Source organism: Bos indicus, chromosome X (assembly GCF_029378745.1).
Source record: "Bos indicus isolate NIAB-ARS_2022 breed Sahiwal x Tharparkar chromosome X, NIAB-ARS_B.indTharparkar_mat_pri_1.0, whole genome shotgun sequence".
NCBI classification, from domain to species: domain Eukaryota; kingdom Metazoa; phylum Chordata; class Mammalia; order Artiodactyla; family Bovidae; genus Bos; species Bos indicus.
Window position 1 is genome coordinate 109,726,193 of NC_091789.1, and position 12,825 is coordinate 109,739,017.

At 38.6% G+C, this 12,825-nt stretch overlaps 1 protein-coding gene across 14 annotated transcripts in view; it reads left to right on the forward strand.

Annotated features, from left to right (window-relative positions):
• CASK (calcium/calmodulin dependent serine protein kinase) overlaps positions 1 to 12,825 on the forward strand; it is a 372,938-nt gene that overhangs the window by 137,133 nt on the left and 222,980 nt on the right. For all 14 annotated transcript variants that reach the window (XM_070785242.1, XM_070785243.1, XM_070785248.1 and 11 more), the window contains exon 3: positions 2,118 to 2,223. In XM_070785242.1, the coding sequence (XP_070641343.1) occupies positions 2,118 to 2,223 (106 nt within the window). The remainder of the gene's footprint in view (positions 1 to 2,117; positions 2,224 to 12,825) is intronic.

The following is a 12,825-nucleotide window of genomic DNA, read 5'->3' on the forward strand; positions in this document are numbered from 1 at the left end:
TCAAGTCTTCCTCATAGTTATGACTCCCTAGCGCAAAAGCCACACTTTATTCACACCTGTCCTCTCCTGGAGATAGAGACCATGTTTCATTTGTATCTCATCTCTTTCTCCACAATGAACACCGAACCACCTTAACCCCTTCAGCCCCACACTGTTGCACTCCACACAGTCCTTTCCCATCTGTTTTCTCATTAGAATCTTGCCACTGCCCTCTGAAGTTGTAGACCATGCAGGTCCTGCGTCATGTCACCGTCCACATTTCATTTGCCATAAGGAAAGCATTTGTAGAGGTGAGCAGTCAGCCAGCAATAGTAATGACAGAGGCTGGACCGGCACCGAGTTTTCTGACCCCAGATCCTAAGGGATTTTCATCACTGACACTTACAGACGCAGTGTTCTCTTTAAAACAACAGCAAAAACAGACCAAAAAAATCTAACTTTCTTCGACCCTGTTATTCCTTTCCTACTACCAGGATCGTGTCTAAACCCAGCCTGGCATTGTGGAAGGACTGACTTTGGAGTTAGGCCAGGGCTCAAAACCAACCCCTTGTAATAGCTATGTGATGCTGAACAGGTTTCAAAGTCTCAGTTTCCTCATCTGTAAAATACTTATCTCGCAGGCTTGTTGGGACATTAAATGACAACAATCATATTGAGTACTTAGACCAGTGAGAGAGGTGATCAGCCTAAATTTGTTGTATCATCATTGTCTGCATCCTAAGTTTGAATCTGACCTCTCCACGGAATTTGATCTTACTTAGAACATTTATGGCCTTTTCCTGGTTGAATCTTTCTTACAGCCTTTTCTCAGCCTTCTCTTAAATTTTGTTCTTGTTTAGTTGGTAATTTGTGTCTGACTCTTTGCAACCCCATGGACTGTAGTCTGCCAGGCTCCTCTGTCCATGGGATTTCCCAGGCAAGAATATTGAAGTAGGTTGCCATTTCCTTCTCCAGGGGATCTTCCCAACCTAGGGATTGAACCCACATCTGCAGCCTTGGCAGGCGGCACCAGGGAAACTCCCTTCTCTTACTACTGTTGCCTTAATTCCCCCATTTTCTTGACTTTCTTAATATTGTATTATTGATTCTTCCTTTTCTGGTGGCTTCTCTTTTGTCTTCTTTACTGACTTCCTTATTTATACCTTCTGTGAATCCTCTAAGGTTCCTTCTATGGCCATTGCTCTTGTTGCTAAGACTAAGTTGAGTTAACAAATCAGAGAGGACATAATATTATCTCTCTGCTTTGTGCAGTATATCCTTAACCTTGGTTCTTTTACCTGTCTCCCTTCTACTTCCAAATATAAAAATGTCACATTGGATTTTTTTCATCTCCAAGCAGGTGAAACTCCAGCACTGTTAACACAGGAAGGCTTTAATTATCTTGTTCCATGTAGACATGACTAGTGACACTTACACCCAAACTATTTTTGTGTGATGGCAATGATCACGACGATGAGGATATTAACACTTTTATTTTTCAAATAGTATTATGTAACTTACACAGCAGTCTTTCCTGCATTATCTGAATTTGTTTTTTAAAATAACACTGTGAAGATAGTATCTTGAATTATCCAACACATTTTATAGATGATGTAAAGTAAGTTCTAACTTTGATGTTGAGAGTAGTGCCTTTTCTGTTTACCTTTACTGTTTTGTTTTGATTTTTTGCCTTCTATTCATGTAACTTCCCTGATGTGTGTCTATAAATGCTAGATTTTAGACTAAGGAATAAACATCATATCCTTAGGCAATTTAGGGAAACCTCAGAAAAAGAAGTAAAATTCAAGACAGCAAATTGAGTTGTTTATTAGCTGATCAAGAAAGGGTTATACATTTTGAAACCTGTTTACAAGAGTTTGGGTTAAGTATTTAGTTGTGTTATTTACATTTCTTAATAATAGCTGACTTGTATGTTGATTTAAGCTGGCAAAAATATTAAAAAGTTATATTGTCAAAGATGTCAAAGTGCAAAAAGTTAAGCTTTGTTTGAACGGGGGATTTCATCTCTATAGTTAGAGAAGTCTTCATGTTACCATAGATCCCATCCATTCATTCATCATTCACTCGAATTGTCTTTTGAATTCTGCCTAACAAGGTGTTCTGTGTTTGTTTTTCAGATCTAAAGCGGGAAGCCAGTATCTGTCATATGCTGAAACATCCCCACATTGTAGAATTATTGGAGACATATAGCTCAGATGGAATGCTTTACATGGTTTTTGAATTGTGAGTGTGCATTTTATTTTCTTAAGTGTTAGCTTTAGGCAGTGTTCATCTTAGATAATGCTGACACTTTTAAAATTTCAAAATAGTTGTGAACACATCTGTTCAGAATGACCTGAAGTAACAAGAATAAAAGGAACCTCTCACTGTAAGGTTCACAGTGGCTAAGGGCATGTTTGGTTACCCTCACATTTTTAGCATACTTTAGAGAAGTGGAAAACGGAGGAGATAGAGTTCAGAAGAATAGGAGGTCCCAAAAGATACGATTCCAACTACAGGAGTCTTAGTGAAAAGGATTGGGTTGAGAGTAGAGGCCTCCATGTCACGAGCCTGTCTATGGTGGTTAAGTCGCTCAGTCATGTCCAGCTCTTTGCAACCTCATGGACTGTAACCCGCCAGGCTCCTCTGTCCATGGGATTCTCCAGGCATTAGAATACTGGACTGGGTTGCCATTTCCTTCTCCAGGGGATCTTCCTGACCCAGGGTTCGAACCCAGGTCTGCTGCACTGCAAGCAGATTCTTTACCAGCTGAGCCATGAGGGAAGCCCCGAGCAAGCCTCTCTTAAGCAACTAAAAACAAGTACTAACAGACTTCCTTTAATGCAGTCACCATATTGGCAAGGAATATTCTGTAGATAACAGTAAGTCTTGATTTGAGGAAGCCACTCAACATGTTTCTCACAAAAATTTTGTCAGTAAGATGGAGAAATGTGGCCTAAGGGTAGTACAGTTGGGTAGTTTCATAGCTGGTTGGATGATTGTGTCCAAAGAGACTGTATCAAGCCTTATGGGGTGGCATACTATTCAAAATTTTAATCAGTGACTTTGATTAGGGTCTCTCACAAGGTGGTAATCCAGGCATTTTCCAGGGCCAAAGTCATTTTAAGGCTCTGTTGGGGATGGATTTGCTTCCAAGCTCACTCACATGGTTGTTGGAAGCATGCTATCAGACTGAGGGCCTGAGTTTTTCATGAGCTGTTGGCCCAAGGCCTCCCTAGGTTCCTCGTCACTGGGTTTCTCCCTAGAGAGGCTCCATGGCAGCTGGCTTCATCAGGGTCAGTCAGTAAGCAAGACCACAAAAGTAGGAAGCAGACAGAAGTCAGTCTTGTAACCTGCTCTCTGAAATCACACACCATCACTTCTGCCATATTCTATTAGTTAGAAATAACTCACTAGATCCAGTCCAAACCCAACAGGAGAGGATTATACCAGGTTGTGAAGACCTGGAGGTGGTAGCTTTGTCAGAAGCTGCCCTCTCCAGGGGCTAGCTAATCAAGTGAATATCTAGACCAAATTTTAAACTATTTTACAAGGAGCTAAAACAAAGAAGGTGAAATTTAAGACCAATTAATATAAACTCATTCATTCATGTATATAAGTGCAAGATCACTGTGAATTTAGGTGTAACTGCTTATGTGAAAAAGATGTCAGCAGTTTAGTTAGTTGTTGTAACAGCTTTAAAAGCCCTGGATGGAACCTTCGGGTACATTAAGTAGAAGTGTGTGGTGTGCAGAACCAAGCCCCAGCCCCAGTGTGTTATATCAGTATATTGCCCATTCTCCCTAGAATGTTCCTAATAAGCAGGACACTGGCATGCTTTCGGAATGGGATCGCCTGAGTGGGAAAGAGCCTAGAAATTCCATCATAGTGACACGGCCTGTAAAGTTTTTGTTGGCAAACCTGCTAAAAGATGTTTGAAAACTATGTGCTTCCAGACATAGCTTTTAGTTGATTAAAAACTTATATTGTGAGGATGCAATTCTTAGTCATTTGCATGTTTTTAAAAATGCGTTCTCTTCAAAACTCTAGCACTATACCTTTATCTCATTCAGTGTATGGAAAATGTCTGCTCTGTGACCTAAATGGCAGAGCTAGCCATCATCGTCAAACTCATCAGCCAAATCAGGCTCACTTTCTCTCAGAAAAACAAATCAGACTTCATTTTTCAAATAAAATTAAAGCATTGATAGACATCACTGTGACAGTCATCTTACTATTGATGTCTAATTCTAAACTAGATATGGCTTTGCCGTGAATATATTGTCTGGATGAAATAAGGTGGCTCTCCCCGTCCTTTCCAAAGCAGTTTTGCTCTCACAGATCATAAGCTTTGCATTCCCCAATTGTATCTTTGAAGTTAGGCAGGTTTTTCAGCCTAGGTAAGTGGTTGGTTTTTGAGATGGGTTCTTCTGAGTGGAGATACAAAAGGAAAATCAACAGACCACAGGCTTGTTTTCAGACAGACCCAATCATGGCAAATGTAGCTATGGCTTCAGTTCAGTTCAGTTGCTCAGTCGTGTCCGACTCTTTGCGACCCCATGAATTGCAGCACGCCAGGCCTCCCTGTCCATCACCAACTCCCAGAGTTCACTCAAACTCATGTGCATCGAGTCAGTGATGCCATCCAGCCATCTCATCCTCTGTCATCCCCTTCTCCTCCTGCCCCCAATCCCTCCCAGCATCAGAGTCTTTTCCAATGAGTCAACTCTTCTCATCAGGTGGCCAAAGTATTGGAGTTTCAGCTTTAGCATCAGTCCTTCCAATGAACACCTAGGACTGGTCTCCTTTAGGATGGACTGGCTGGATCTCCTTGCAGTCCAAGGGACTCTCAAGAGTCTTCTCCAACACCACACTTCAAAAGCATCAATTCTTCGGTGCTCAGCTTTCTTCACAGTCCAACTCTCATATCCATACATGACCACTGGAAAAACCATAGCCTTGACTAGACGAACCTTTGTTGGCAAAGTAATATCTCTGCTTTTGAATATGCTATCTAGGTTGGTCATAACTTTCCTTCCAAGGAGTAAGTGTCTTTTAATTTCATGGCTGCAATCATCATCTGCAGTGATTTTGGAGCCCCAAAAAATAGTCAGCCACTGTTTCCACTGTTTCCCCATCTATTTCCCATGAAGTGATGGGACCAGATGCCATGATCTTAGTTTTCTGAATGTTGAGCTTTAAGCCAACTTTTTCACTCTCCTCTTTCACTTTCATCAAGAGGCTTTTTAGTTCCTCTTCACTTTCTGCCATAAGGGTGGTGTCATCTGCATATCTGAGGTTATTGATATTTCTCCCGGCAATCTTGATTCCAGCTTGTGCTTCTTTCAGCCCAGCATTTCTCGTGATGTACTCTGCATATAAGTTAAATAAGTAGGATGACAACATACAGCCTTGACGTACTCCTTTTTCCTATTTGGCTTAAATGCCTTAAAAATATCCTGATATGTGTGTCCCCTGAAAACGCTTTGAGTATTCCCAGAAATACCTAAGGCCCACTTTGAGGGCCATTTGGCCTGAAAGAGCTATTGAAAAGACTAGGAAATTTTAGTTACCCAGGAATCTATTCATTTTTCTTTTGCTGCTAAAAGAGTCCCCAGATCATAAGCCCATAGTGGATCATAATGGATGTCTTTAGTGCTTTGAAAGATCATCAGGTATAAGAGGATTCTGTTATTATTCAGTGTAGGGTGAGGAATTGTAACTAGAATCAACAGGTGGCAGGTAGATTCAACCTGTAAGCAAGGAAGCCCTCTTTGATGATTAGACTAATTCCATGAATGAAGCGGCTATTTCACTGAGTCTGCCATTCCGCACTAGAAATGCTCAAGCTAAACCTGGATCCATCCAGGTGTCCTGAAGAAAAGGTTTTAATTTTGGACTACAGAGGGGCTTTAACGTCCCTTCCAATTTTGACATATTATAATTCTTTTTTTATTTTATTCTTTATTCAAGAAATTTGTTTCTGTCCATACTTTTTTATTCACTAAGAAAACTAGACAGCAGATTTTGCAATTTACTATAAAGTGGCAAGCACAGAAAGCAAAATTGTAAAATTCACCTAAATTTCACATTTGCTATCTGTTTCAAAGGGGTCTAAGCAAAAGTATAGTACAGAGAAGATGGTCCTTGGTGTCATAAAACTTGGGTTAATATCCCACCGCCATCATTTTTACTAATTACGTGACTTTGACCAAGTCTTTTAACTTTAAAATCTTCATAAGATTATGAAAACTAGATGAGAGATTAGTGTTCATTCACCTTATAAGATGGTGACTTGCTCTACAGTGATAAAGTATTGTTTCCAGTGGATTTAACAGGTTAGTTTCAGTTTCACAATGTTGAATTATATGAGATTTTATATAGCTAAATTTTGTATGATTCAGTTGTGATTAGATGGCTATGTATTAAGAACAAGACCTCATTGAAGTTACATAGTTACCAGCCACATAATCTCACTGTTAACCCAAATAACTAGAACATAGCTTCCTAGTTTTTAACCTTTTATTTTGGAAGTTTTCAAATAGAAAGGAAATAATATAAGGAACCTCTGTGCGCCTGTCACTGAACTTCAGTAGTTATCAATATTTTGCCATTCTTATTCTGTTTATCCTTCACTGTTGTCTTTTTTTTTTTTCTTGGCAGTTTCTAAATATCATTTCACCTATAAATACTCTGTTTGTATTTATAGATAAGGACTCCATATGTGTGTCTCTGTGTATGTATAAAATACTATTATCATATCTAGCAGACTCAACAACTCCTTAGTATCATGTCATATTCAGTTAATGTTGCTTTCCTTGATTGAACATGAATTTTTAAAGGATCTGTTTCTCAATTTAGAATTGTTCTTTTAGCCCTAGGGATCTGGAAGTAGATTGTAAATTCACAGTTAAAATAACTTAGTTATTTCTCAGAAGGGCTAGAAACAAAATAGAAATATAAAATTGTTCTTTTGTATCATTCTTTTTTTATAAATTCACCTCAACAGTCATCTTTGCCCTTTTTTTTTGCATTCCCTTTGATCCTCTCAGTTTAAAACAAATGAACAAACCCAAACCATTCATTGCTATAAGATTTAAAGTCCTGTGGATCAAAGAGCAAAGCATAAGTTTGTGCGCGCCTCCACCTACTGGCTAGATAAGAGATTGCTCACATAGCTACTATGTGTTATAGACAGGGCTACACTAGAATTTTTCTGGCAATAGATCTGATGACCCTTAGTATTCAGGTCTCTTTGCTCAGGTTTTGGGTTATCTAGATCTTTTCTAGTTTTCTGACATGACGTTGATACAGAGTAGACAAAGAGAAAGCAAATGAAATAAGGTCAGTTGACTTTGTTATTTGTTGACTACTTGGAAATAGCTCTGATAATTTTGATGGAGAAAAGGCTAGACCAAGCAAATATATTTGGGTTACTGTTGACTTTCTGGGTATGGTATCCATATCTTTCTTTGCCACAGACTATCTATAACCAGCTCTCCCCTTTTTTCCCCTAAACTGAAGTCACAACATTACATGGCTCAATCTTGTTGCTTATCAAGTTAGCGAATCCTTAGAACTAGTTGATATAAATGATTTATTTATAAGCCTGAAGCATACTCAAATACAGAGACAGAACCAGAATTTTACTGCTGGAAAAGATTAGCGCTGTAGATTTCAGACTTTGGCAATGGAAAATCCTGAGTAGAACTTGTTAAACCAGGATGTACCAGGCCCCACCCCCATCCATGGGTTCCAGATTACAGTTAAGTTAGAACTTGCCTGTAGCAGTTTGCAGTTGTTTTCAGCAAAATAAACATTTTAAAACAGGTCCAGTTTTGAAGATAGGGCTGTGTCATGTCACCCCCCCACCTCAAAATTAAATGTATATGTATGGCTGAGTCCCTTCGCTGTTCACCTGAAACTATCACAACATTGTTAGTCGGTTATACCCCAATATAAAATAAAAAGTTAAAAAATGAGTAAATAAATATTGTCCCTTTTGTCCCTTTCCAAAAAAAAAAATGTTTATTTCTAAGTCACACATCAGGGCTTATGTTTAGTAGCATCTGATACTTGAGTTAAGCTGTAAATCCTAAATTGGCTGGCCAAGAAATTTTAATTACCTTATTATAGAATGATTACATATACCACAGGGAGACTTAGAGTAATTAAAAATGGATTTAAAACACATCTGACATGGAGACAATAGTTTGTATCTTTTAAAATAATATTAACAGTTTGTATTTTTGAAGCTCACAAAGGAGGTAGACTAAAAGTCCTTTTATTTAATTTTATTGTTAAAATTTTATTTTTAATCTGGTGTTTATGCTCAGAGAAGGGAATGTTTGTGGAAGTCATTTATACTGATAGAGTAGAACTGATTACTACTTACCAGCAAATTTGCCACTTAAGAGAAAACATACTTGTTTCATATCAGGCAAGAAAAATCTGGATGTAACAATTTATATGAAAATTTGTACATATTTTTATAGCTAGTTTTATCTATTTTGATTTTGTGGTTTTATGTGTAATGATAGAAATTGCTCTTCATTCATTGAGCACATATTTCTTGAATGCCTCTTTAAGTGCTGGGTAATAGGAAACGGTTGGGAAATAGTTTGGTCCTAGTAAACATTAGAAACTTGATACTTCTGGTAATTTAATAATCTAAGATACATGAAAGGACCTAGCTGGGTGACTCTGTGTGTGTGTGTGTGTGTGTGTGTGTGTGTGTGTGTGTGTGTGTGTTTGCTAAGTCACTTCAGTCATGTCCGATTCTTTGCGATCCCTTGGACTATAACCCTCTTGTCTCCTCTGTCAATGGGATTCTTCAGGCAACAGTACTGGAGTGGGTTGCCATTTCCTTCTCCAGGGAATCTTCCCGACCCAGGGATCAAACCTGGGCCTCCTGCACTGCAGGCAGATTCTTTACCATCTGAGCCACCAGGGAAGCCCAGGCGACTGTATAGGTCTTTGGTAAATGCTAGTTAGAAGAGGAAGAAAATGTCTGTGTCATAAACTTTTTAAAATTAAACATCTCTCTTTTTTTATAATGTGCTTCTTCATTTTTTTTATTTTTAAAACTTTTTATTTTTTTTTCTGTGATATGCTTTTATTTATGTGATTTCAGCAGGGCCAGGACTATCGCAGGGATAAAAATAAACTTTTTATTTTGTATTGAGGTATAGCCGATTAGCAAACAATGTTGTGATAGTCTCAGGTGGACAGCAAAGGGACTCAGCCATACATATACATGTATCCATTCTCCCCCAGACCCCCATCCCATCCAGGCTGCACATAACATTTGGAACTCTGTAACTCTCAGGTTCGATCCCTGGGTTGGGAAGATCCCCTGGAGAAGGAAATGGCAACCCACTCCAGTATTCTTGCCTGGAGAATACCATGGACAGAGGAGCCTGGCGGGCTACAGTCCATGGGGTCGCAAAGAGTCGGACACGACTAAGCGACTGCACACTCACACACAACTCTGTGTGTTAGTTGCTCAGTCATGTCCGATTCTTTACCACACTCTGGACTGTCGCCCACCAGGCTTCTCTGTCCATGGGATTTCACAGACAATAATACTGGAGTGGGTTGCCATTTCCTTCTCCAGGGGATCTTCCCAACCCAGGGATCGAACCCACATCTCCTGCACTGCAGGAGGACTCTTTACCGTCTGAGCCACCAGGGAAGTGCTCAGTGTTAAACATTTCTGTTGACTTAGGTTTACCACTATATTAAATGTTTAGTTGTGTTTTAGTTTTAAGAACTATGTGTCAGGGATCCCCAAGACCACTCCCAAATTTGATGATCTACTAAGAGGACTCCTTCCTGGAGAAGGAAGTGGTAACCCACTCCAGTATTCTTGCCTGAAGAATTCCATGGACAGTGGAACCTGGTAACTGTCCATGAGGTTGCAAAGAGTTGGACATGACTGAGCTACTAACATTAAGAGGACTCCTAGGACTCAGCATATAGTCATATTCACAGCTATGATTTATTACTAGCTAAAGGGTATAAAGCACAATCGGCAAAAGGAGAAGATGCATGGATTGTAGTCCAGGGGTAGCAAGGCACAAGCTTTCAAGGGTCTTCTGCCAGCCAGCAGCTGTGACAACACATGTGAGATGTTGTCCACCAGGGAAGCTCATTAGAGACTCAGCATCCAGGGTTTTTGTCAGGGGCTTGTCATGTAAACACCCTCTGCCTGGCGCATAGCAAATTCCAGACTCCCAGAAAGAAAGCAGGTGTTCAGGATAAATCATATTGTTTGCACAAGCAGTTTAGACACAGTGAGCCACTCTTTTCATTTAGGAGGGGCGGAACCCATCCAAGTTCCCATATGCCAATCAAGAGCTGACCTTGGAGGTATGCCTTGCAAGCCTTTCGAGAGATAATAGTTAGACCTTCTATGTTAACTCTTTTCCACACAATAATAGAGAACAACATAAGAAGGATTTGAGTTAATAAACTCCTGGATCTGAAAACAAAATATAATTACCTATAAAGATAATTGCAAAGCTTGGGTTGTTTTTTTTTTTTAACTATTAATTGTAATTAGTATATCATTTTGACATCTCTTGGAGGGAAAAAATGGAGGTGTCCCAATTTCTGTATAAAACAAATCCTAGATCGAGATGTTACAGTGTAGAATAGATGTTAAGCTTTGAATACTTTAGGAAACAAACTTCATTCTGATGCCTACTATCTCAGAAATGCATTTGAAATTGTCACTCTGGTAATTTTTTTGTGTATGAAATAACTTTGAATAAATTTGTGTATATATAAAATAAGAAAGTTCAGATAACTTTGTTTTTTAAAAGAAGTAGTTCATTTAAAATGAAAATTTATAAGTTGTTTTTAGTGTCATATAATACACATCCTTTGTACAAATTTAGAGATTATGGAAAATTATAATGATAAGAATAATAGCATTTGCAAAAGGTAATCACAGTGAGCATTTCAAAAACATTTCCTTCTATGTATACCCATGATCACAGTTGCACTAAGTTGAGATCATTTATACATACAATTTTGTATCCTGGTTCTTTTAACTTAATAATTTTAAGCATTTTGCTATACAAGTAAATGGGGCTTCCCAGTGGTAAAGAATCCGCCTGCCAGTGCAGGAGATGCAGGAGCCGCGGGTTCACTCCCTGGGTTAGGAAGATCCCCTGGAGAAGGAAATGGCAACCCACTCCAGTATTCTTGCCTGGAAAATCCCATGGACAGAGGAGCCTGGTGGGCTACAGTCCCTGGGGTCGCAAAGAGTCAGACACAGCTGAGCATGTATGCACATAATACGCTTAAATACTTTTTTAGATATAACATTTTAATGGCCACATTAAGATGTCTGAACTATATATGCTTGTGCTACACTTAAATTTTCTCTAAAGTTGGATATTTACACTGTTTTCTGTTTTTCTGTATTAGAAGTAATGTTATAATTAATCATATTCTTGTACTTAATTACTTGCACACACCCCCTGATTGCCTTATGTCCTCAAAATGAGTTTTTAGAAGTAGAATTCCTAGATATTAGAATTAGTATATGAATGCATACAAACACCTCTATCACACATAGATTTAACCTTTTTAATAGAATGTATTACATTTAGAAAAATGCATACACAGCACTATACAAGCATAAATTACTGTAAAGTAAGGAACCATGTAGCTGCAACCCAGGTCAAGAAATTTTAAAACTGCCAGCACTTCAACAGCCCTCAAATTCCCCTTTCTGATTGCAACCCCCTACCTCTCTCACAATTAACACTAATCTAGACCTAACTTCCATGTTTTTTCTTTGTATACCATCTAAATAGGTATACCTGAATAGTGTAATTCAGTGTTATCTACCTTTTGAAATCTATTTTCATAGACTCATACAGTATACATTCTTTTTGAGTCTGTGAGATTTATCCAGGTTAGTTTGATCTCTATTACTTTGTTGCTATAGTGCTATATAGTGTTAGTGAACAAACATTCACACGTTTATTTATTCATGTAAATGTTAATGTGTATTTGAGTTGTTTCCAGATTTGGCTATGTTGAACAGTAATGTTGTAAACAATCTTGTACCTGTATCCTAGTGCACCTAAGTAAACATTCATATAGGGTGTAGACCTAGGAGTAGAGTTAATAGGTTTCAGAGTTTATATTGATATAACTTCAGTTTTCCTAGATAACATCAGGCTATTTTCTAAAGTAGATGTGTAAACTGACCCTTTACCAGTGGTATATGCCTCTCTAAGGTGATCCAAGTCCTAGTTTTCCTGGCACTGCCCCATGTTTAAAATACTGTTTTTAGTCCTTATTTGCTAACTTATGCCTTCCTTTTATTCTCATGATTAATTATTACCTATGCTACACACCTTTGCTAATACTTGGCATTGTTGGAATTTTTAAATTTATTTTTAATTGAAGGATAATTGCTTTATAGTGTTTTGTTGGTCTCTTGCAAACATCAACATGGATCAGGCATAGGTTTACTTATGTCCCCTCCCACTTAAACATCCCTGCACCTCCCCATTCCACCCCTCTAGGTTGTTACTGAGCCCTGGTTTGAGTTCCTGAGTGAAACAGCAAATTCCCATTGGCTATCTATTTTACATATAGTAATGTATGTTTCCATGTTACTCTCTATATACATCCCAATTTTAGCCAATTGGTGTGTAGTAGAATCTCCTTGTAGTTCTTCCTGATTGTTGTTCATTCGCCCAGTCGTGTGACTCTTTGCAACCCCATGAACTGCAACACACCAGGCCTCCCTGTCCGTCACCATCTCCTAGAGTTTACCAAAGTTCATGTCCATTGCATCATTGATGCCATCCAGCCACCTCA